Source organism: Rana temporaria, chromosome 3 (assembly GCF_905171775.1).
Source record: "Rana temporaria chromosome 3, aRanTem1.1, whole genome shotgun sequence".
In the NCBI taxonomy this organism is placed as follows: domain Eukaryota; kingdom Metazoa; phylum Chordata; class Amphibia; order Anura; family Ranidae; genus Rana; species Rana temporaria.
Genome location: NC_053491.1, coordinates 113,516,703 through 113,540,992, shown reverse-complemented (window position 1 = coordinate 113,540,992; position 24,290 = coordinate 113,516,703). Strand labels below are relative to the sequence as shown.

The 24,290-nt window shown below is 42.4% G+C and overlaps 1 protein-coding gene across 2 annotated transcripts in view; it reads right to left on the bottom strand.

Annotated features, from left to right (window-relative positions):
* Positions 1-6,087: 6,087 nt before the first annotated feature.
* The window catches only part of IL15RA (interleukin 15 receptor subunit alpha), a 109,501-nt gene continuing 91,298 nt past the window's right edge, over positions 6,088-24,290 (bottom strand). For both annotated transcript variants that reach the window (XM_040343276.1, XM_040343277.1), the window contains exons 5-9: positions 22,803-22,988; positions 16,333-16,539; positions 10,215-10,247; positions 10,058-10,130; positions 6,088-6,367 (exon numbers count right to left, since the gene is read on the bottom strand). In XM_040343276.1, the coding sequence (XP_040199210.1) occupies positions 6,271-6,367; positions 10,058-10,130; positions 10,215-10,247; positions 16,333-16,539; positions 22,803-22,988 (596 nt within the window). In that variant the 3' untranslated portion in view covers positions 6,088-6,270. The remainder of the gene's footprint in view (positions 6,368-10,057; positions 10,131-10,214; positions 10,248-16,332; positions 16,540-22,802; positions 22,989-24,290) is intronic.

Genomic DNA, 24,290 nt, shown 5'->3' with positions numbered 1-24,290 from the left:
GACCCCTGATGTCTAACTTTTGAGACAGAGAAAGGCACTGAGGACAGAAATTCCCCAGTCCCTTTCTCTGCAGCCAGGCAGCAGCGGGAATCTGCACAGTACAGGGTGATTAGGGTGTGCCCAGGCACACCTTACACCCTATGTGCGCACGCCTATGCTCCAGACAAAATAATTTTTCTAATTTTTGATTGAACAAATAACAGTAACAATTTCTGGTAGGTTTCTATTTATTTATGACGCCATTGGTAAGATATTCTTTCACTTCCTGTGTGACCTGCACAAGAAATTTGGGAATTACCAGACCAGAAAAGGAAGTCACAAACAGCAATCTAACTTCATGCCTTAAGCCCCATACACACTACCAGTTTTCCTGCAGGTTTTTCTCTTCAGGTTTACCAAAACCATGTAGTACAAGGGTCTGCCTGATTGCAAACAGTTTTAAACTCTAAGGCCGCGTACACACGGTCGGACAAAACCGATGAGAATGGACCGAGGTTCAGTTTCATCGGTCCAAACCGACCGTGTGTATAGCCCATCGGTCTGTTGTCCTTCGGTCCAAAATTTTAAAACATGCTTTAAAATCGAACCGATGGCCCGCTGCCCGATCGGTCCAAACCGATGGTTAGTACAGAAAGCATTGGTTCAAACCCGCACATGCTCAGAATCAAGTCGACGCATGCTTGGAAGCATTGAACTTTGTTTTATTCAGCACGTCGTGTGTTTGACGCCACCGCGTTCTGACCCGATCGGTTTTTGGAACGATGGTGTGTATGCACATCAGACCATCAGACCACTTCAGCGGTGAACCGATGGAAATGGCCCGTCGGACCATTCTCATTGGTTTGGAACGACCGTGTGTACGCGGCCTAAGGCTCCATTCACACTAATGCTTTTTTTGGTGCATTTTGCAGAAATGCAAGGAAATTTTTTAACATGGTTTCCTATGGAACATGTTCACATCAATGCTTTTTTGTGCCTCTGCGTTTTTGGAAAAGGTCAGGGACTTTTTTTCCAGCAAAAAGCAGCGTTTTGCATGCAATAGAATTCAATGGACCTGCATCCAAAACTCATTTTGCTGCGATTTGCATTTTGCGGTTTTTTTTCAACCTGTTCATAGCTGGTTGTTAAAGGAAATGTAAAAAAAATAAAAATAATAATTACTGGCTAAAAAAAAAAAAAAAACGCAAATCGCGGTAAAAACGCACATCAAAAAACGCAGCAAGCACCACAAAAAGCATTGCAAAAACGCTCAAAAGCAACATGCATAGGTGTGAATCGAGCCTTAAGGTTTGACCTCATATTAGATGGTTTTGGTAAACCTGCAGGAAAACCGATTGTGTGTATGGGGCTTAGGTCTACTTAATAGGTTTTAGGAAATCTCTCCAACAGGGAGAGAGTCAATCACTTTGTCTCCCAAAAAGAAGAAAGGGGAAATCACTCTAGTAGAGACACAGGGGTTGATTTACTAAAGGCAAATAGACCGTGCACCCTGCAAGTGCAGTTGCTCCATAGCTTAAAGTGATACTAAAGTCAAATTTTTGTTTCGTTAAAAATAACCAACCTGTTATATTTGCCTGCCCTGTGCAGTGGTTTTGCATACAGTAGAGCAGCCCAGACCCTCCTCTTCTTGGGTCCCTCTTTGGTCTCTCCTGTTGAGTGCCCCCACAGCCCCTGCTGTGCCCCTCTAGAAAGCTGCTTGCAAGAGGGGCACCTGAGCTGAGCTGCAGCATTCTGTGTCCATTCAGACACAGAGTCGCTGCCCAGCCCCACCATTGGCTGACTGACTTTGACAGCAGCGGGAGCCAATGACGCTGTGCTGCTGTCTCTGCCAATGAGGAGGGGAGTCCCAGACAGCCGAGCAACTGCTGTAGCATTGCTGGATCTAGATGGGGCTCAGGTAAGTATTTGGGGGGCTGCTGCACACAGAAGGCTTTTTATCTTAATGCATAGAATGCATTAAGATTAAAAACCTTCTACCTTTACAGTCATTTTAATGAACGGGATGAACTTTTTTTTTTTTGCAAAGAATACACAATCGCAATGAAAAAAAAACCACAGAATTTTGCTTGCACATGATTGAATGATGGAATTCAGAAGAGCTTCTCCTCAACTACTACACTCTGGAGCAACTAGGCTTGCAAAGTGCACAGTCTATCTGCCTTTAGTAAATCCACCCCAAGGTCAGCAATTAAAGAGTGATAGAAGATCTGATCCTCTATAGTTCTTTCCAAAACATAATATCTTTTGGCTGAACTTGGTCTTTAACATCACAATTTAAACAGAAATGTAAAAAAGTCTTTATCATTATTATGACACTTTTTATTCAGTGAAAGATTTTATAAAAAACAAACATAAAAAAGGTATATCTGGATTTTCTGAGCATCATGTACACATCATATACACAACATTTTTTATTGGGAGGGGAGATATATATTTTACTACACAGTATTGATTAAGACGAATCCCACTTATTTATTTTGTATTTTTTGGATACATTAGGGAAGAGTTAGAATGTTGTCAGCTCACAATACATGTTACAGTCTTTGTAAAATCTCCTTTTAAATTTACCAAATAATATGAGGACATCAATTATCCAGTCAGTTTGTATTTAACCAGCGAGGCTCTTTCACCACATAGTTGTTGATTGCGCTGAAGGAGATGCTACAGAAAAATTCTTAACATGAGCTTTACAGAGGATCTAAACCTTCTCCAATGTTATAGAAACTGTTTTGGCTCGGAATTCATTTTAAAGTGGCATTCCAGACAAAAGTATTTTATAGTTTTGGAAGGAGTAATGAAGGGGTAGAAACTCAGGGCCAGATTCAGGTACATTTACGGCCGCGTTACGTATCGCATTTACGTTACGCCGCCGCAAGTTTTACGGGCAAGTGCTTGATTTACAAAGCACTTGCCTGTAAAGTTGCGGCGGCGTAGCGTAAATCCCTCCGGCGCAAGCCCGCCTAATTCAAATGATCAGGGTAGGGGGCGTGGATCATTTAAATTAGGCGCGTTCCCGCGCAGAACGTACTGCGCATGCTCCGTTTTGAAATTTCCTGCCGTGCTTTGCGCAAAATGACGTCGCACTGACGTCATTTTTTGAACTTCGACGTGAGTTACGTCCTTTCCTATTCACGGACGACTTGCGCAATTTTTTTTTTAAAATTCGACGCGGGAATGACGGCCATACTTTAACATGGCAAGTCCAAATCTAGGCCACAAAATAGCAGCTCTAACTATACGCCGGGAAAAGCCGACTAGCGACGACCTAAGAGAATGCGACGGCCGCGCGTAACTTCGTGGATCGATGGAAAATGCTAATTAGCATACCCGACGCGGAAAACGACGTGAACTCCACCCAGCGGGCGCCGAAGTATTGCACCTACGACCTGAAGGCGTACGAAGCCGTACGCCTGTCGGATCGAAGCCAGAAGCCGTCGTATCTTGGTTTGAGGATTCAAACTAAAGATACGACGCGGCAAATTTGAAAGTACGCCGGTGTATCAGTAGATACACCGGCGTACTTCTTCTGTGAATCTGGCTCTCAGTTTGCATCTTACTGCTGTCTGAATTCTTTGGGGTTAATTTGCCCTCACTATTTGTACTGATGACCATTGTCAATGGAATCTAAAACTTTACAGTGGTCACCAGAACAGGAATAGAGGGGGCGCCTTCCAACAATGAGATTTCCTCATATTTTAAGAGGAAGAGATAAACTTACTTCCTGTTGTGTCTCTCATGACAGGACATATGGGTTGAGCTTACTGATGGGGTCAGCAATAAAACCACGACAGAGATCTTACCCCTTCTAATACTATAACAAAAAAGGTTTTGGCTGGACACAAACCTTAGTAAGAAAAATAAGCATATTAACCAATCTATCAAAACATGCATAAAGAGGACTGTTAAAGTGCATACTTAGGCATATAAAACGTGCATAACTTCATAGTTTTTTTTTTTCTTAATAAATAATACAAAAATATAAAACCATATGCTTGGCAGTCAAACAATGGATCGGATTGACACATTTTGAAATGTGCTGGATTAAAAAACTCTGGACAGATTTAAATCAACTGGTGATTACCAAAGAGCCTCCATCTTTAATACCTGGTTCCATTCTAATGAAAGTCTGCTCTCCAACCCTAAAACTTTTTGATAAAGATGGCGCTTTTGGGTGAAAAGCAGATATCAACAGAACAGTGGTCCAAAGTTCTTTGAAGGATTCAGAATCACCAGCCAGTTAGGCACAAATGAGTGGAAATCTAACACCACTGCAGACTTTAGTTTTTTTACCCGTACAAAATCATAGGCCCCATTTAGATCTCGCGTAGTGGGAAAAAGCGCTCCTGCTCGCAATTTTTTACAGCGGGATTAATACGCATTTCCACCTGTCACGCATAGGGAAGCCCAACCACTCTAATAGGCTGCCCTATTTGTGTTTTGTCCCCCAAAAGAAGCCCTTCTGTTTTTTCGACAATCGCAGCAAAAATGCACCACGTTTGGAGTATCATTAAGAGTGAAGGCAACCAAACGTGCGTTACTCATTTTGCTGCGACTGCTGCATGAGTTGGAATTGCGGGCAGAATCATGACGATTTTGCCTGCGATTCCAAATCGAAATGTGAATGAGGCCAAAGACCACCGTACTTTTTATAATAAAAAGCTGCAGTGTCTATAGCTTATGCCCCATTGTAAATTATATGCAATATATACAGGGAGAGATGATGTTCACATGTCCCTGAGAATTAGAGACAGATTTAAAGCGGAGTTCCAGTCCCCTGTGGAAAAAATAAACATCAGCAGTTACAAAAACTGTAGCTGCTGACTCTTAAAAAAACAGCCACTTACCTGTCCCACGATCCAGCGGTGTGCTTACCCCAGTCGGTCTCACTCGCTGTCTTTGGTCCCCAGCGCCAGCATCTTCACTATGGGCACCCGGCTGTGACATCTTGCGGATTCACAGCCGCTTACCCACTGTGCATGCGCATCGTGAATGGTGGATGCAGTCTTCTGGGACCTGTCCGTGACCCTGAAGACTACAGGGGGATGGAGGGAGGAGAACTTCCCTTTCTGACCGCTACGGTCGCCGGAACAGAAGTGGGTACCTGTCAAAATTAGGTACCCCCCCCCCAACACCGCTCTTCAAAAGTGGCAGTTGTTCAAGAGGAGCGGCGAGTCCTTAAAGTGGAACTTCCCCTACTGGGTGGAGCTCTGCTTTAATTTTCTAACAATATATAAAAAATCCATCTTGGCCACACTACATATTACACTCCAGCAGGCACCTTTTTTAAATTGACCCTGTCATGAGAGAAGTATGGAGGCTGCCATTGCAGTCTCCTTGAAAAAAAATGCTTGTTGCCTGTCTGGCATCAAAACATATAAGACCTGGAGCAAGCATGCTCTAAATTAATGTGAGAATGTATTATCCGTATGATCCATACTGAAGGCAAATCATAAGCTTGACAGCTCAGGCAATTAGCATTTTCAGGAAGAGGGCTCAACTGCAGCCTCCATGATTCTCTCATGATAGTCTTCCTTTAGGTGTAACCACCATAGTTTTGAAGTAGTGAAACCCTAATTACACATAATGTTTGCCATCTATTAGACACTGCAGGTGCAGTGGTGGCCATTCAGATACCAAACATTTAGAAACTCTTGCTTTATAAGCGTTCATGCACCTGCAGTGCCTACAGGACAATTCTGTTCCTAAGAGAACCACCCATTCCAGTATCAATTCACAAAGCCTATATGATATTTCACATTATTTTGTCTAACACTCAAAATGACATTAATATATTTGTCTTGGATCATGGTTCTGTATGAAAGGAACATTTTTTAAAGCCTTCATTTCTCATAAATCGGAGCAGTTCTTTTATCACCAACAACTTATTTTCCTGCTCTCCTCGGTAGACACCTCAAAGAGACTCGTTGTTGTACTGTGTTAGGCTCTTGTGAATTGATGCTTTCATAGAACTGTGTTTCCCAACTCCAGTCCTCAAGGCACACCAACAGGTCATGTTTTCAGACTTTCCATTATTTTGCACAGGTGATTTGATCAGTTTCACTGCCTTAGTAATTACCACAGCCGTTTCATCTGAGGGAAATCCTGAAAACATGACCTGTTGGTGTGCCCCGAGGACTGGAGTTGAAAAACACTGTCATAGAATCTAGAAAATAATGTCCTTTGTGTATTATTGCTGTCCATTAGTCTAAGGACTATATTAGAAAACATAAAGAAGACAACGCTGCGTGCTACATTTGGGTAATTTGTGCATTAAAGATTTGTAGATTCTTCCGCCAGTTCTTCCTGGTCATTAGAATAGTCGTGTTCTTGATTGAGCTCTTCCTGAGGTACTGGGGAATGTTGGTTTCTATAGATGGAAGGAAACGAAGCACAGAAGGATTAATTATCAACATTTTACTATATGCTCCAATAACAGAATGTGTATAAAAAATAAAAGTATCTGTATTACAAAATGGGATATATTTTCTTCCAGTCTAGAATGGAAGAGTATATTTGGTATAGCTCCTAACAGCCAACCCACAGGCTGCAAAAAAAGTAGGTTTTATTTGTTTGCATGTAAAAAAAAAAGAAGATATATGTTTATGAGGTCAGGCATTGGTGTTGGACAAGAAGGCCTGGCTGACCAATCATAGCGATCACATGATAACATGTAAGCAAAACTATCATGAATGGCTTTCATTCATGATAGCTTGTTTACTATTGTGATGCTGTGATTGGTCCACAGCTATCACATGGTACCTGAGCCATTCACAGCACCCTGTACCATGTGATTAGCTGTGGCCATTACAACCATCACAATAGTGAACAATGAGTCATGAATGAAAGCCATTCATGACGGTTTAAACGTTTGGAGTTACAGTAATCGTTCCTGTAAAGAAAAAAAAATTATATTTTATTTTAATATTTTTAGCGCTGTACCGCCTGAAAAACTCCTCAGTGTGAAAGTGGTCTTAGAGTGTATCTGTGGTCAATATGTAAAATCATATATTCATTCAATTTCAATTAGTTATTTATTTTTTTCACAATCAAAGGTTTTATTGAGAATTACCGTATTTATCGGAGTATATCGCGCACTTTTTTCCCCTTAAAATATAGGGGAAATCGTGGGTGCGCGATATACGCCGATAGCCGCTTCCCGCGCTCAGTTTGAAATCCTGCGCCGACATATACCGAGTGCAGTACACTCGGGTACATTCGGCCAGGCTCGGCTTCGCTCGTGCTCACGCATAAACGTCACAGAGCGTGAGCGACGCCGAGCCTTGCCGAATGTACCCAAGTGTACTGCACTCGGTATATGTCGGCAGAGGCGTTCGAACTGAGCGCTGGAAGCGGAGACTCGACGTGAGGCGCGCGCTGGAGAAGCCGGGAGGACACCATCGAGGCCGCAGACGGACGCCGGACCGGACGATGGACGCTGGGAAGACACCAAAACTGTAAGTAATGCAATCATATAACATTTTTTTTTTACAGAAATTTCGGGGGTACTTTAGGGGGAGCGCGTTATACCGCGATAAATACGGTAGTTAATACATACATTTGACAATGTTGCATAGAATGACAAGAAACATAAACTGATAAACAATAATACACATGCATATTCGTAAGAACAATTGTATTAATTACATTTTTTTTTTTTTTACTTATTGAAATATAAAGATGAGAATAGAAATAGAGATCGAGAAAAGGACTGGGGGAATGGGAGAGGGAAGGGACAAGAGGTGGGTAGGAATTGGAGAGGGGAATAGTTGTAGGGAATTCTGTACCAAAACCTTTATTTGCTTATATGTATACATAAATCCTGTATGTGAACACATTGGAAAGAACATCTCAGTGACATAGTTAAGGGATACCTCGGAATTATTCACCATGAAATGAGTTACATAGCTGTTTAATTGTAAAGCAAACAATATTCACTTGAATGTATGAATAGTGCCCAGGGTTGCCACATCGAATTGAAGTTATCACTATGTTCTTTTTTCATTGCCACAATCTCTTCCATCTTATATAAGTATTGTACCCTGTCTAGCCAATCCTTGACCCACGGGACTTTGGTGATTTTCCAATGCAATGGGATAAGAGTTTTTGCCGCTGTTAGGAGGTGTCTGGTTAATGATTTCTTATATTTACTAAGCGATAAGTGGTTAATATGTAACTGACATGCATCAGCGCTCAAATTTATTTTCCATTTTGTAATCTGTTCCCAGTAGTCAAGGATTGGCGGACAGCCCCACCATATGTGTAAGAAAGATCCTGTCTCCTTGTTGCACCGCCAGCAGGTTTCCGACGATGTGTGTGGCCATTTTTTGGTTTTCTGCGGGGTGATGTACCACTGTGTTAAGATTTTATAGGAGATTTCCTGGTATTTTGTGCCAAGTGAGCATTTGTGTGCAAATATACATGCTTTTTCCCATTTGGGCGTTGCTAAATCTGTGTCCCAGAGCTGTTTCCCAGCTTTCTTTGTGTTTACTGCAAGCATCAGATTGCGACTGATTCAACCAAGTATAAGCTAAAGAGGTCGTCTTCAAGATCTGAGTTCTGTTAAAACAGACGTGTTCCAGTGGAGTCAGTCTACTGCAATATGCGCTTTTATGTTTACTATTTAGTAAAAAATCTTTCAGCTGCATGTGGAACCAAATACCTGGGAATGTTTCTCCGTATTCTGTTTTGAAAGCTTCTAGTGTTTTGACTATTTCCGGTAAAACAGTGAGTGACAAGGAATTTGGTGGTAGTGTCAGGAGATGGGAGGATTGGTTGGTTGGTTCGTACCTGGCAGAAAATCTGGATTGTTGGCAATCGGGGTTAACAAACCTGGCATTGTGGCTAACTTATACGGTTCGGCTATCTTATGCCAAATATAAGTGGTGACAACCAAGGGGTGATTTATGTGTTTGGTGGATTTTGAATGAGTGGACCAAGGGTAATCAATTATTTCTATCCCACTACTATTAATATAAATAATCGTGAAGTTTGAAAACATTATTTTTTAAGATTTCTATATATTTACTTGAATATATGCTTAAAGCGGAGTTCCACCCACTTTTTAAACTAGATCCTAAAGGAATACCTACCCCTCCACCACTAGTTTTTGGCTATTGTTTTTTTTATTGTTTTTTATTGCTCCTTCCTACCTTTATTGAAGTACCTTGTGTACTTTCACCCCAGCATCACCGTGGCCTAGGGCGTCATTTCCTGCTGCTCGCCTGCTGCCCTCTGGGACCTGTGTGTCCCCCAGACGATGACAGGGCCATACAGGAAGTGCCGCGTGACTTGCGCATGCGCAGTAGGAAACCGGCGGTGAAGCCTGAAGGCTCCACTGCCAGTTTCCCTTAGTTAAAATGGCAGCAGCTGCACCCGATCTGATGGACGCATCGGCCTTGGGGGGGGCGACATCGCAGGCTCCCTGGACAGGTAAGTGTACTTATTAAAAGTCCGCAGCTATAGTGTTTGTAGCTGCTGACCTTTAAAACATTTTTTCTTTCTGGGTGAAACACTGCTTTAAATATATGCTTACCTTGAAATGAACATATATTCGCTATACTTTGTGAGTAGGCACTGCTGTGTCACAGAATTCACAGAGCCTGCCTTCTGAATTAGCACTATAGGGGCACTAAGAGGAGTTTATGAAGGCGGAAACAGTATAGGAATCACTGTTGCAGACAGTAAGGTACCATTGGAAATGTAGTCCTTACCATGGGATATGCAGTCTTTCTACAAAGTTCTGGAGATGGCCGGCAGACAGGCAGCACTCCCAACATGAAAGCAGAGTTTTCAAGTAAGCTTATACTGGCTACTTAAAAATAACTATTGTTCGCATTGCTATTACAGTGCTGTTGTAAAATTAAAGTGTATGCTGTGACCATAGAACTCCTTTAGTAGTGGCAATTTCATACAGGAAAATGGAAAAACATATTTCTGTTGAGTTCCCAATTTTTTTTCCGCCTGAACCCTAGTCTATAAAGTTTCAATATTATAGGGGAATGATATAATATAAGAGAATGTAGCCATAGCAAGATTATCAATATAAGGAAGAACATACCTGCGCTTCATCCAAATAACGATCCAGATAACTAGTAGAGTAAGGAATAATAATAATACTCCAGCAATGCTACCTGTTAAGAGAAAATGAATTACACACATGATGATGCAACATATCCTGAGGTAATCATTTCAAAGGTTGGATATCTTATTCTTACCAATTGTTTTCTCCTGTTGCCACAAACTTGGATCTGTTCATATAAAACAAGACAGCACATGAATATATGTGAAATATTACATACTGTGCAGAAGATTATGCAATTGTTCCAGCTATACAATCATTTCCAACTCCCAAACAATTTTTTATTTATTTTTTGATGGAGAGTAATGCCCTGTACACACGATCGGAATTTCTGATGGAAAAAGTCAGACGGACTGTTTCCATCGGAAATTCCGAACGTGTGTATGCCCCATCTGACTTTTTTCAGATAGAGAACATGTTCTCTTTTACTCCGATGGAATTCTGTCGGATTTCCGATGTGATTTTGGCCGGTCAAAAGTCTGACCGTGTGTACAGGGCATAACAGGTTTAAGGACTTGTAGACAAAAAGAGGGAGAAATCTCCACAGCTGGGAAACAGCAATGAAAAGTTGACAAACAGGAACAGGGGTGTCCCCCAACAAAGATATGTTGAGGGACACTCCTCCTCAACTTCCTGTCCAGGTGGTATGTGTCAGAAATAGGAAGGCAAGAAAAATCTCTTCTATGTGGACACAGACAGCAATTATATTCTGATTTTCTAGGCTGAGTGCCTGAAAAGTCTCCGTTCTGCAGCAAAAAACACAATAGAGGCATCTAGTATAAATTTAGTTAACTCGGTTATGGTGGATAATGAATTTTAAACACTGTATATATGTAGTGATCAACTAAGTGCCTACGTTTACTATTTTTAAGTCTCCATTCTGTGTCCCTATCTTTGTACACCTATTAGTTTATGCATTTTTGGATTAAACTCACACAAACTAGTTGTACTGTGTTGCATCAACCCAAAAGTGTATTTATAAAACATTTCCTGGTACATTCACCATGTACTCTTTTCTGCCGCATTCAGAGTGAAAAAGATTCAGAAAACGTTATAAAAGTAGAACTATAGGCAAAACTTTTTTTGCCGTTTTTGGATAGATTAAGGGAGGATTACAACTCTTATATTTTTATTCGATTATTTAAAATTTTTTGGCATCTGTGTCCCATTTAAGAGATTTTCCTTCACTTCCTATCCCATAGCCAAACATGAAGTGAGAGGAAATCCCTGCAAAGTAAAGGAATTCCTTGGGGACCCCCAGGTCACCAGAACTATCCCCATTTGAAGATTTTCCCCCTTTACTTTTCCGGGTGCACTCCAAAATGTAGGCATTTCTTTTACTTTCAATGATAATGGTAAACAGGGCAAATAGAGATGGTGAATCTCCTTAACGGGTGTTTATTTGTTCGCAAATTAACCAAACATATGGGCCATTTGCGGCAAATTCAAGCGCCGCGGAGAGCCCCATAATACACAGGGAGATCGCACCTGACCTGCATGCTTTGGCCAATCACAGCGAGATCTGCTGTGAGAGCCATGATTGGCCAAAGGCAGTCTTTGGCCAAGGCAGTCCTTGGCCAATCATGGCTCAGGGGGCCAAGTCCACACCACACACTATATAAGGCTGCTTACACGGCGGCCGCATGTAGTGTGATAATGTGGAGGAGACAGAGAACTTGAGCTTGATTAGGCAGGTTAAATAGTGGCGTGCAGGCAGTTTAGTGTATATGTGTGTATGTGTGTGTGTATGTATGTGTATATATATATATATATATATAGTTATACACACATACAGTGTAGAATATATATATATATACAGTGCAGGCAATGTAATAATATATACAGTAAAGTGTGTGTGTGTGTGTGTGCCCCCCCTCCTGAACCGTACCAGGCCGCTTGCCCTCAAAATGGGGAAGGGTGCTTTTGGGGTCCACCCAAAGCACCTTGTCCCCATGTTGATGGGGACAAGGACCTCTTCCCGACAACCCTGGCCGTTGGTTATCAGGGTGGGGGGGCTTATCAGAATCTGGAAGATCCCGCCCCCCCCATTTGGATGGGTATCGGGTACATTGTACCTCTACCCATTCACCAAATTGGTGTCAAAAAGTAAAAAAACACAATAGACAGTTTTTGACAATTCCTTTTTTTTTTTTTAAATAAATAAAAAGTGTCCTGCGATGTCCATCCATCGTCAATCACGCCGCCCGACGGACCCTGAAAAAAAAGCTCTGTCTCGATGGGAGACGTTATATAAGTACAGGTTGTGCCATCATGCTGACATCATGTGACGTCACTTCATTGTTAAAAAGGGCTTCCAGATTCTGATAAGCCCCCCGCCTGCAGACCCCAACAACCAATGGCCAGGTTTAAGGGCATGTGGCCTGATATGGTTCAGCTCACTCGCCCCACCATCCTGTCCTCCAGGCTGCATGCTCAGATAAGGGTCTGGTATGATTTTTTTTTTTTTAAATATTGCCATGGTGTTTCCCTTAAAATTCATACCAGACCCGAAGGGCCTGGTATGGACTGGGAGGGGGTGAACCCACGCTGATTTTTCTATTTTGCCGAAAGCTGGCAATACATTACACCCACGAGCAAGTTTAAATAAATTATTTTCCTTTAGAAATGTCATTTTGCGGCAGCACTGTTCTACACATCACACAGATGCACCACTTTACAGGCAGACTAAGGGGACCCCCCAGGCACAATATTTAAAGGAATCTTTCATTTTTATTGTTTCACTTTAAGCATTATTAAAATCACTGCTCCTGAAAAAACAATAATTTTAAAAACTTTTTTTTTTGCATTGATACATATCCCTAGGGGAGTACCCGGGTCCACATACACTTTTTATGGCAATAACTTCCATATAAGCTTTTAAAATTAGCACTTTTCATGTTCATGTCCCTTAGACTTTAAAGCGGAGGTTCACCCTAAAAACATGTATATACCATTATATTCAGCATACTTCTGACATGTACAGTATGTTTGTTTTTTTTTTTTTGCTGTACATACCGTATTATTGTTCTTTTCCACCCAGCTTCCGGTTGCTCACTCCCGCGGGAGTAGGCGTTCCTATGCAGCGGCGCAATGTCATCTGGGACTTAGCCCACATGATTGACGTGCTTGATAAAAACTTCCCCCCGACGGATAAGGCGCGTCACGAGTTCCGAAAATAGCCGAACTGGGAGTCAGCTCTATACGGCGCCTGCGCAGTCAGCTCTACACGGCTCCTAGTCTGTGCGCAGGCGCCGTATAGAGCTGACTCCCAGTTCGGCTATTTTCAGAAACTCGTGACGAGCATTACCTGCCACGTCAATCATGTGGGCTAAGTCCCAGGTGACATTGCACCGCTGTATAGGAACTCCTACTCCCGCGGGAGTGAGAACCCGGAAGCCGGGTGGAAAAGAACAATAATACGGTATGTACAGCGGAAAAAATAAAACAAACAGCATACTGTACATGTCGGAAGTATGCTGAATGTAATGGTATATACATGTTTTTAGGGTGAACATCCGCTTTCATAGGGTTGCATGTTCGCTCAAACTTTTTGCCTGTTTGCATGTTCTGGTGCAAACCAAACCGAGGGGGGTGTTCGGCTCATCCCTAGTGGGCAAGAGGTGTGGAGTGGCAGGAACTGTGGCTGCATGTCTTCCTGCACATATGTGGTGTAGGGTGGTGGGAGACTTGCGGGCAGGGCCGGATTCTAGACAAGGCCAACAAGGCCAGGCCTCGGGGCGGCAGTGGGTGCAGGGGCGGCACTGCGGCTGAGAGGAGAGGACACTTTTACTTTCATATCGGGAGTTCCCCCGTGTCATGCGGATGGTGAGAGGAGAAAAAACAGAGGGAAGAGGAGGTGAGATAGTTATTGGCAGCAGCAACCCCCCTCCCGGTTCTCATTGTCATTTTCGGCAGCAGCACCCCCCCAATGCTCAATGTCATTTTTGGCAGCAACAACCCCCCCGCTTCTCAGTGTCCTGCCGAAAAAGTCCCCCGGCGGATAATGTCCTCCCTGTACTGCGCAGGCGGGGGCGGCATTGAAGGACCTGGCCTTGGGGCGGCAAAGGCAGTAAATCCGGGCCTGCTTGCGGGGGGGGCAGAGGGGGAAGCCAGGGTCAATTAAATATATACATTTCTAATAAATTAAATGCAGCTAATATATCAAGTATTTTGAACTGTCATTATATTATCTATAAAACGATCTCTGATAATTACAGCTAGGAGAGGAAGTACCAGAGGTAGTTTGAGCCAATAAGGATCATAACACTGGCAGGCAGCTATTTTTCTGGAGTTCGGTATTGGAAGGAAGCCTCTGGCTGCTATTCACTGCACATAAACTTTCATTTCATTATCAGTAATTATTCAAGGCTTGTTGTTGGAGTTTATAGGTCTTCATGAGATAGTTGGTAAAGGTTGTATAAAGACAACAGTCCATCCAGTTTAACCTGTGTAGGTGTGTGTGTAGAATTTTTTTTCCCCATATCCCGTACATTTGATCAAACAGGCAAAGATTGTTACACAATTTACTGGAAACACTGCACGGAATCAATCCACCTTGGATGCTCTAAAACTACAGATCAGTGGGGTGTATACAAACTGCAGTTGTGTTCCATCTCCTGATATTGTATTCCGTATGATACAGTACAACATACTGTGTAGAATAAAAAAACTGTAGAAAGGTTTAAAACGGAACTTCACTCTCTCAATCAACACTGACTAGTTTTAATGTTGCTAGCATTAGCAAATGGGAAAGTACATCATATTTACTAATTTTTTACTTTTTTTTACATTTCTTTAGTTACTTCCTGGTTTCTTGCCTAGGCAAATGATGTCATACATCCCAGGAGGGGAGGAGGAGTTTTCTCAGCTAAGCGTACCCTCCTGGCTGCATGCTTATGATAAGGGCAGATGGATTCCAGGAAGTAAATGCTACATAAATCATCTGCCCTTACTCAAGATGGCTACAGCCAGAAACACTAGGAGGCATGGAGACATGGAGGGATTGATGAGTTTGTTTTGCATTTTAAAAATTAATTTAATAGCTTTTTTGGCTTGTGGTGCTCAGATGCAGTGAATTTCCACTTTAAAGGGGTTGTAAAGACAAAAATATTTTCCTCTTAAATTAAAGTCTGACAGTAGCTGATAAAGTAAAAAGTAATGTTTTGCATTATAACTAGTTTGATACCTGTTGAAATCAAGCTGCTTTATTCACCTCCATCACTCCTGAATCATTATTCTCACTGACTTCCTGGTTTGCGGTGCGCATTCATTCTTGCTACATCACGGCCTAATGGGAACTACAGTTCCCATTAGGCTTAGCCTCCATGCCTGTGAGGGATAAGAGAGCATCTTCACGCAGGGCTGTAGTCATAGGGAGGGGGTGAGCACATTCTGCTTTCCACCATGCAAAACGGCTCAGATGCTGGTGGAAAGCAAGAAGAGGAGTGACAGGAAATGGCATTTTCAAACCGGGATTACTGTATTTTGGAGGTCAAAAGGAAAAACGAGGTAAGTGATATTTAAATGCTCTAGCTTACAGCAATCAATTGATCTAATAAAAAACGAACCTTTAGTGTTCCTTTAATTAATGAAGACAATTGGGGCTGACAGCGCTCAGAAGCTGAACTGGAAGTAATGAATGGTGGCTGCAATAAACCACTTATGCTCTCAAATGAGCTGCTAGGTCACGGCAAAGGGACGTTTGCGTTCCATGCTGGCCATGGCTGATTCCTTCTTGGACACCTCAGTTCCGTCCTGGACTTCCTCCTTGCTGCTCACCACAGCGCTTTCCCCCTGGGCATAGTCAGCTATGTGGTTCTACCATCATTGCCAGTGACAGTGACACCATCCTCCTCATGCCGGCGGGCCCGACACACAATAGACTGCAGTTGGCATTCCATCGCAGCAGCCATGTTTGGAATTTTCCGATCTGACACAGTGATCCATCAGTGCCCAAGCCAGCCTCATAGCCAGCGTGGTAATGTTGCTATCCAACCTTTCATACTTTGTACTGTTTTAATAAATTTTTTCAATAAATTGCCAGCAGCTCAATTGAGAGCATATGTGGTTTATTGCAGCCACCATTCATTACTTCCAGTTCAGCTTCTAAGTGCTGTCAGCCCCAATTGTCTTCAGCATTTCAGCATCTGATCCCATGCCATCAGACAGCAGCACGGTTCAGCTGAGCTTATATCATACCACTGGGTGGATTTCTTGTGATTGGCGCCTCAATCTCTATTGCCATGTTTACAGACCTGGAATGCTTGAATCGTGTCCAGTCATTGTATAATAACCGATCGTAGATAATTTAGTTTCATCAGTGGAAATGTATGTGGATTCTGGAACAGATTGTGTTGTTTCCCTTGAAGTTACTGCATGTTCAGAAGATTTGGGTTGCTGTGTCGTCGTTTTCACTGTCGCTTTTCCAACGGAAGTTGCTAATATTGTTGTAGATTGTGACCCTGGTAAAAATGAACACACATTTTGTTTTTTCTTGCTGTGTCATATTATGGAATTTCAGAACAGTAAACAAAAAGAAATTTTTTCCTAAGATATGTATGGGAGTTGCCATTGCTGACATATTCTCTGTGTATCACCTAGGGCAGTTGCTACACTCAGGAAATGTAATGGTTTACAACCACTTTAATAACACATAGAACTAAATGAATACTGTACTGTAATCAATCATGCTGTCCTAATAAGCTACTACATAGAATAAATAACACCAATTAAAAAAAACAACAGAAAATACAAACATGCAAACTACACCACTTTCTCTAACATCACCCAAAAATCATTAACCATAGTTAACCTAATACAGTAATAACTCTGATTGCGATAACGCGCTTTACAAGCTATTATTTTTTGTCTCGCAAGATTCAAGACTCTGGGGTGTGCAGTACCGCATTTGGCCAGAAGTGAAAGGGCACTCAAAGCCAATCGGAGAAACTGAAAAAGATGGTTTCAGAATCTGAAAAGGTTATTAAAGCTATTTAAATGTAAAAAAAATTGAAAGACCAAAATAATGGTTACCAAAGAACTGAACCCAATGCTGATGGATTGATTGATTTTGGGTATTACAGAAGGGTGACTTCTACCAGCCTCACCATGGGGGACAATTGGTTGATACCCCTACAAAAATAATTGATTTTAGGGGCCATTTGAAACCATTGAAACAGGGGGATGAGTTACTGCTCTGGTTTATTCAAGTGTGTAAATATCAGATTGAGATATTGAGCTTCGTAAACAATTTTAAAATGTATTTTGTAGTTCTGATCATAGTAAATAAAAAAAAATATACAAGACCAGTTTCCAAAAAGTTGGAAATTTACATGAAAACAGAATGCAATGATTTGCGAATCTCAAAACCTGTACAGTAAAGCCCTGTACACACGATCAGTCCATCCGATGAAAACGGTCTGATGGACCGTTTTCATCGGTTAACCGATGAAGTTGACTGATGGGCAGTTGTGCCTACACACGGTGACGTAAAACACAACGGCGTGCTGAAAAAAAATAAGTTCAATGCTTCCAAGCAATATTACTTCAGGGAGAACACTACTGATATGATTGGAAGCACGCATCTTTCAATAAGTTTTGAGGACTATTCATGAGATTTCTTTCTTTTTTACAATTTTGATTTTTTGCATGCATTGGACTTGGTCCTATCTATTTACGTCAGACACTACGGTTTGCACAGTAATATTGGATAATCATCAGCAGTAAGCACTACTGCATTCAAGGAAATTTTTACTAGATCTTCTAGTATCTCTAGGTGTTTTTGTACTATATAATTTGGCACTTGTTATATTTATATACTACTATTCTGCTAGCGCACCCACCCCCCATATGTTTCACTGTTATAATCATCTAATTATTTTGGGTAGCAGCTTGAGCACATTTCTAGTTAATTTTAGTTTAATTTTTTTGGTGCGAGATACCACACACACATCCGGGGTAAAGCTGTCCACATAGACCATCCTCCTGACCGCCATCGACGTTGTCCCTTCTGTGCTCCACGAGCGCTTCAATCGCTCTACTGCACGGTAGTCTTCCCAGGCACGATTGAAGACTGACGGTACGGAGGGTGGTCTATGTGGACAGCTTAACCCCGGATGTCTGCATACTTAGATGTGCCTCTTGTAATCGTCAACCATGTTAGTTGATAAATGTTGTCCCTTCATTAAATGTAACCATATTGCTACACTTAGAGGCGCCTCTCTTCTTTTTTATACTCTGTACCTCCCGCTGGATTTTTGCCTCTAAACCCCTTGTGGAGGCTTCCATTTGTGGATGGACATTTTATGGTTACACAACCTATCACATTGCTATAATCTTTTTATATGGACTATAAACTGAAGGACTTATGAATAAATGGTTGTGGATGGGGAAATTTGCTTTGATATAAGAGTGCTTTGGATTCTAAGCCTTCTGGAACAAATTATGCTCACAATACAAGGTTTTACTGTATTGTATTTACAAAAAAAAAAACATATCAAATGTTATATGTAGCATTTTAAGAAAAAAAGGATCGTTTTGAAATTGATGACAGCAACATGTCTCAAAAAAGTTGGGACAGGGCTATGTTTACTATGGTGTACCATCCCCTCTTCTTTTAACAATACTGTAAATGTCTGGGAACTGAGGAGACCATTTGCTTGAGTTTTGGGAGAGGAATGTTTCACACTTTGCCCAACAATTCTGGGTGTAGAGGAGGGGTGGCAATGGGACACAGCCCAGAGAAATAGTCCACAGGACAGCAATATATCACTGCACAAATAGATATTACACAGAATAGCAGTATGACACAGCCCAGATAAACAGTCCATGCAGTAGCTATATGGCACTGCAAGGGGAGATGATCTTCAGGGCAGTGCTATGGCACAGCAAGGGGGGATGATCCTCAGGGCACAAGTATGGCACAGCAAGGGCTAATGCCGCATACACACGATCGGAAATTCCGACAAGAAAACCGTAATGGAACTTTGGTTCAAAATTGAGTTGCAAACACACACGGTCACACAAAATTCTAACCGTCAAGAACGCAGTGACGTACAACACTACGACAAGCCGAGAAAAAAAAAGTTCAATGCTTCCGAGAATGCGTCGACTTGATTCCGAGCATGCATATTTTTTTGTGTGTCGGAATTGCATACAGACAATTGTCGGAAAATTTGAGAACCAGCTCTCAAATTTGTGCGGTCGGAAATTCAGACAGAAAAAGTCTGATGGGGGCCTACACATGATCGGCATTAGGCCTCGTACACACGATAGGATAGCCAGAGGACACCGGTCTGAAGGACTGTTGTCCTAGGTTAACCGATGAAGCTGACTGATGGTCCGTCACGCCTACACACCATAGGTTAAATAACCGATTGTGTCAGAACGCGGTAAAATAAAACACAACGACGTGCTGAAAAAACGAAGTGGATTTTTAACCGATGGTCGTTCGTACTAACGATCGGTTTTGACCTATCGGTTAGGCGTCCATTGATTAAATTTTAAAGCAAGTTCCTATTTTTTTAACCGAAGGTTAAATAACCTATGGGGCCCACACACGATCGGTTTTGACCGATGAAAACGGTCCTTCAGACCGTTGTCCTCTGGCTATCCTATCGTGTGTACGAGGCCTTAGAGTTTGTGGAGAAGAAATATGTCCGAGTAAGGTGTTTGACATTCCATGGAATGGCAATAGGACACAGCAAAGGGAGATAGTCCACAGGGCAGCAAAGAGACAGAGCAAAGGGGGGATAATCTTCAGGGTGATCATCAGGGCAGTAATATGGCACAGCAAGCTGAGACAATTCTCAGGGCAGCAATAAGGAACAGCAAGGGGAAATGATCGTCAGGATAATATGGCACAACAAGGCGAGAAAAGCCTCAGAGTGGCAATAAGGCACAGCACGGGGAAATGATCCTCAGGATAATGTGGCCCAGTAAGCAGGGAAGATCCTCGGGGGAGAAATATGGCACAGCAAAGGGGAGATACAGGAGGGTTCCACAACATATCCTGAAGGTACCTGGCAGCCCCAGGCCTCTGATGAAGACATGTGTGCCCTATTTCCCCCAGCCCAGGTAGTTTTACTTGAGCCGGGGTGCAATCCAACAGCCCAGAAAATCTGATGCTTAGCATAGTCCCCTTCATGCACAGCTAGGAGCAATCTCTTTGTTTCCAGTGGGGCAAGAAGAGTGTGCTGTGCCCGCTAGACCCTAGTGCCCGAGGGGAGAACATCTGCAGCCGGCATGAAGAGATCCATCTCCAGCCACAGCATGGGATCTGATAGTGTACAGGAGGTGTGGAGTGGTGGGAACTGTGTGCAAAGGGGCCGGGTGTTTGCAGCATGTCTCCCTGTACATATGTGGTGTGGGGTGGTGGGAGACTTGCAGGGGGGCAGAGGGGGAAGCTGGGGTCATTTGTTATACATTCCTAATAAAATAAATGCAGCTAATAATTCAAGTATTTTGAGCTGTCAGTTATTCAAGGCTTGTTGTTGCAGTTTCTAGGTCTACATGAGATAGTTGGTAAGGTTGTATAAAGACAACAGTCCATCCAGTTTAACCTGTGTAGGTGTGTGTGTAGAAAATAATTTCCCATATCCCGTACATTTGATCAAACAGGCAAAGATTGTTACACAATTTACTGGAAACACTGCACGGAATCAATCCACCTTGGAGTTGCTCTACAACTACAGATCAGTGGATTGCATACAAACTGCAGTTGTGTTTCATCTCCTGATATTGTATTCCGTATGATACAGTACAACATACTGTGTAGAATAAAAAAACTGTAGAAAAGTTTAAAACCTCAACTTCACTCTCTCAATCAACTCTGACTAGTTTTAATCCTTATGCTGCTAGCATTAGTAAATAGATAGGAAAGTATAGCATATTTACAAATTTTAAACTTTTTTAACCAGTTACTTCCTGATTTCTTGACTAGGCAAATGATGTAATACATCCCAGGAGGGGAGGAGGGGTTTTCTCGGCTAAGCACACCCTCCTGTCTGCATGTTTATGATAAGGGCAGATGGATTCCAGGAAGTAAATGCTTCATGAATCATTTGCCCTTACTCAAGATGTCCACAGCCAGAAATGCTAGGGGGTGTTTTTCAAAGTGATTTCTCAGAAAAATATAGCATGGAGACATGGAGGGATTGAGGAGTTTGCTTTGAATATTAAAGTAATTGAATAGCATTTTTGGCCTGTGGTGCTCAAATGCAGTGAAGTTCCACTTTAGTTAAAGCGGGGGTTCTCCCTAAAACATTTTTTTTTTCTAGCATTTGATTTAGCATAGTAGCGTGAGCTACAGTATGCCTTTATAATTTTTTTTAGCACCATACTCACTCTGTAATCGAGTAGTAAAGTTTCCGGGGAATGGGCGTTCCTGTTCAGAGGGCTCGTGATTGACGGCCGGCTATGGCTTGTCACGCTTCACGGAAATAGCCGAAATAGGTGTTTGCTCTTCACGGCGCCTGCGCAGTCAGCTCCGATGTCTGTGCGCAGGCGCCGTTTAGCGCCGGGAAGAGCTGAGATCTACTCCGGCTATCTTCGGGGAGCGTGACGTGCCATAGCCGGCCGTCAATCATCTTCCCTCTGGATAGGAACGCCCATTCCCCGCGGGGAGTCGGAATCTTCTCTATAGGATTACACAGTGAGTACGGGGCAAAAAAAAAAAAAAAAGGCATACTGTAGCTCGCGCTACTATGCTTAATTTAATCCTACAATGTTGTTACTGAGGGTGAACCACCGCTTTAATGAAGACAATTGGGGCTAACAGCGCTCAGAAGCTGAACTGGAAGTAATGAATGGTGGCTGCCATAAACCACGTATACTCTCAAATGAGCGGCTAGGTCACGGCAACAGGGACGTTTGCGTTCCATGCTGGCCACGGCTGGTTCCTTCTTGGACACCTCAGTTCAGACTTTGCGACGCCTTCCTCCTTGCCGCTCACCATTGCGCTTGCCCGCTGGACATAGTCAGCTATGTCAGCTACCATCATTGCCAGTGACAGTGACACCATCTTCTCATGCCGGCGGGCACGGCACACAATACACTGCAGTTGGCATTGCATGGTAGCATCCATGGCCAGGGGCGCCGCCATGTTTGGAATTTCCCGATCTGACAAAGTGATCCATCAGTGCCCGAGCCAGCCTCACAGCTAGTGTGGTAACGTTGCTATCCAACCATTCATACTTTGTACTGTTTAATAAAGAATTTTTCAATAAGTTACCAGCAACTCAATTGAGAGCATATGTGGGTTATTGGAGCCACTGCCCGAGAGCCTCATGCCACTAGGGTTGCCAGCCTCAGTAAAACCAGGGACAGTATGTAAAAATCTGTTTTTTTTAATCCCAAGATTATAGCTGCCCCGCCTCTCCAGTACCTTTTCAGTGTGTGTGTATGTGTATATTGTGTGTCTGTGTGTGTATAACTGTGTATGTATATTGTATGTGTGTGTATACTGTGTGGCCCCATAATCTATTGCCTGGGGGCCCCATAATCTCCTATTGCCTGGGGGCCCCATAATCTCCTATTGCCCGGGGGCCCCATAATCTCCCATGATGCCCGGGGGCTCCATGAGTTGTCAGTCCGCCCCTGCATCTGATCCCATGCCATCAGACAGCAGCACGGTTCAGCTGTGCTTATATCATACCACTGGGTGGATTTCTTATCATTAGCACCTGGAACTCAATCTCTATTGCCACTTTAATTAATGTTAACAGACCTGGAATGCTTGAATCGTGTCCAGTCGTTGTATAATAACTGATAGTAGATAATTCAGGAGTTTCTGGAACAGATTGTGTTGTTTCCCTTGAAGTTGCTGCATGTTCAGAAGATCTGGGTTGCTGTGTCGTTGTTTTCACTGTCGCTTTTCCTACAGTAGTTGGTAAAATTGTTGTAGATTGTGACCCTGGTAAAAATGAACACATATTTGTTTTTTCCTGCTGTGTCAGATTATGGAAATCCAGAACAGTAAACAAAAAGTAAATCTTTCCTAAGATATATATGGGAGTTGCCATTGCTGACATCTTTCTGGAAATGCTATTTGCTTGGCTTTTATGCTAACACCATGGCTTCAGTACTTTCTGAATCATGGGCTGGGAACGAGAAGGCAAATGAGTAAATAGTAGTCAATTCATCCTCAGCGTTCTTGGCAGGAGCTTTAATCAAGTTCTTATATCTCAGCAGCTCAGCTCACCCTCCTTCTCTATCCCACAGCAACTACTATGTGTTTACAATAGAGCAGCTTTCCCCAATCTTTTTACCCTAAAGGAAAATAATGTTCAGGTCTTGGGGAACCCTTTTAAAACGAATTCATGGGGGAGGGTCAATGGTAAAAACGCCCCTTACATTGGTAGTTAGTGGGAAGAACAGAACCCCTATAGCGGTGGTCAGAATGTCACCCCTACAGACAGGTAAAAGGATAATTGGTGTCATTCATGCTGCTGGCATTACCAAGCTCTGTTAAATTGTGCAGGTACCTTTTTAAATTTGAGGTCAGTCAACCACAGCTCAAGGACACCCTAGCGACATCTTAAGGAACCCTACAGTTTAATGGAACCCTGATAGATATTAGGAGGCTGGTATGTCACTTCTGGGAGAGGGGAGAGCAGGGTAAGCTGAGCTGCTGAGATAACAATTAAAACGGCTTCTGTGTTTCTGCTGTGCAATTTGAGGGTTAATTGTTTCACGGTGCTTGCAGCTATAAAGGTCTGTGAGGGCTTGCTCATTAAGGCCCCATTCACACCTCAGCATTTTGTAGCTTGAAGCTCGAAGCTCCAAAATGCTGGAGGAGAAACAAAATCTATTATTCTCTATGGAGATGGTTCACATCTCCACTCCAAGTCGCCTGATGCCAAACGCCTGAAGCTCAAAAAAGTTTTGGAACTTTTTTGGTAGCTTGAATCAGGCAGATGTGAGCATTTTTGGAGTGTTTTTATTTCCATAGAAATTAATGGAAACGTGCCATTTGTGATTTTTTTTTTTTAGCTTTTCTGCTTAAATGAATTTTTTTTAAATGTGAACAGTAATAATATGTAAAATAAATACACAAATAACTAAATATCATCATAAATAAAAACAAATTATAATATGCAAGAATACATAAATAATTATTAACCCCTAACATTTAAAACATATACAATTATTATTATTATTAATAATAATAATAATAATATTATAGTAATACATGAACACCCAAACCTGAACAAAA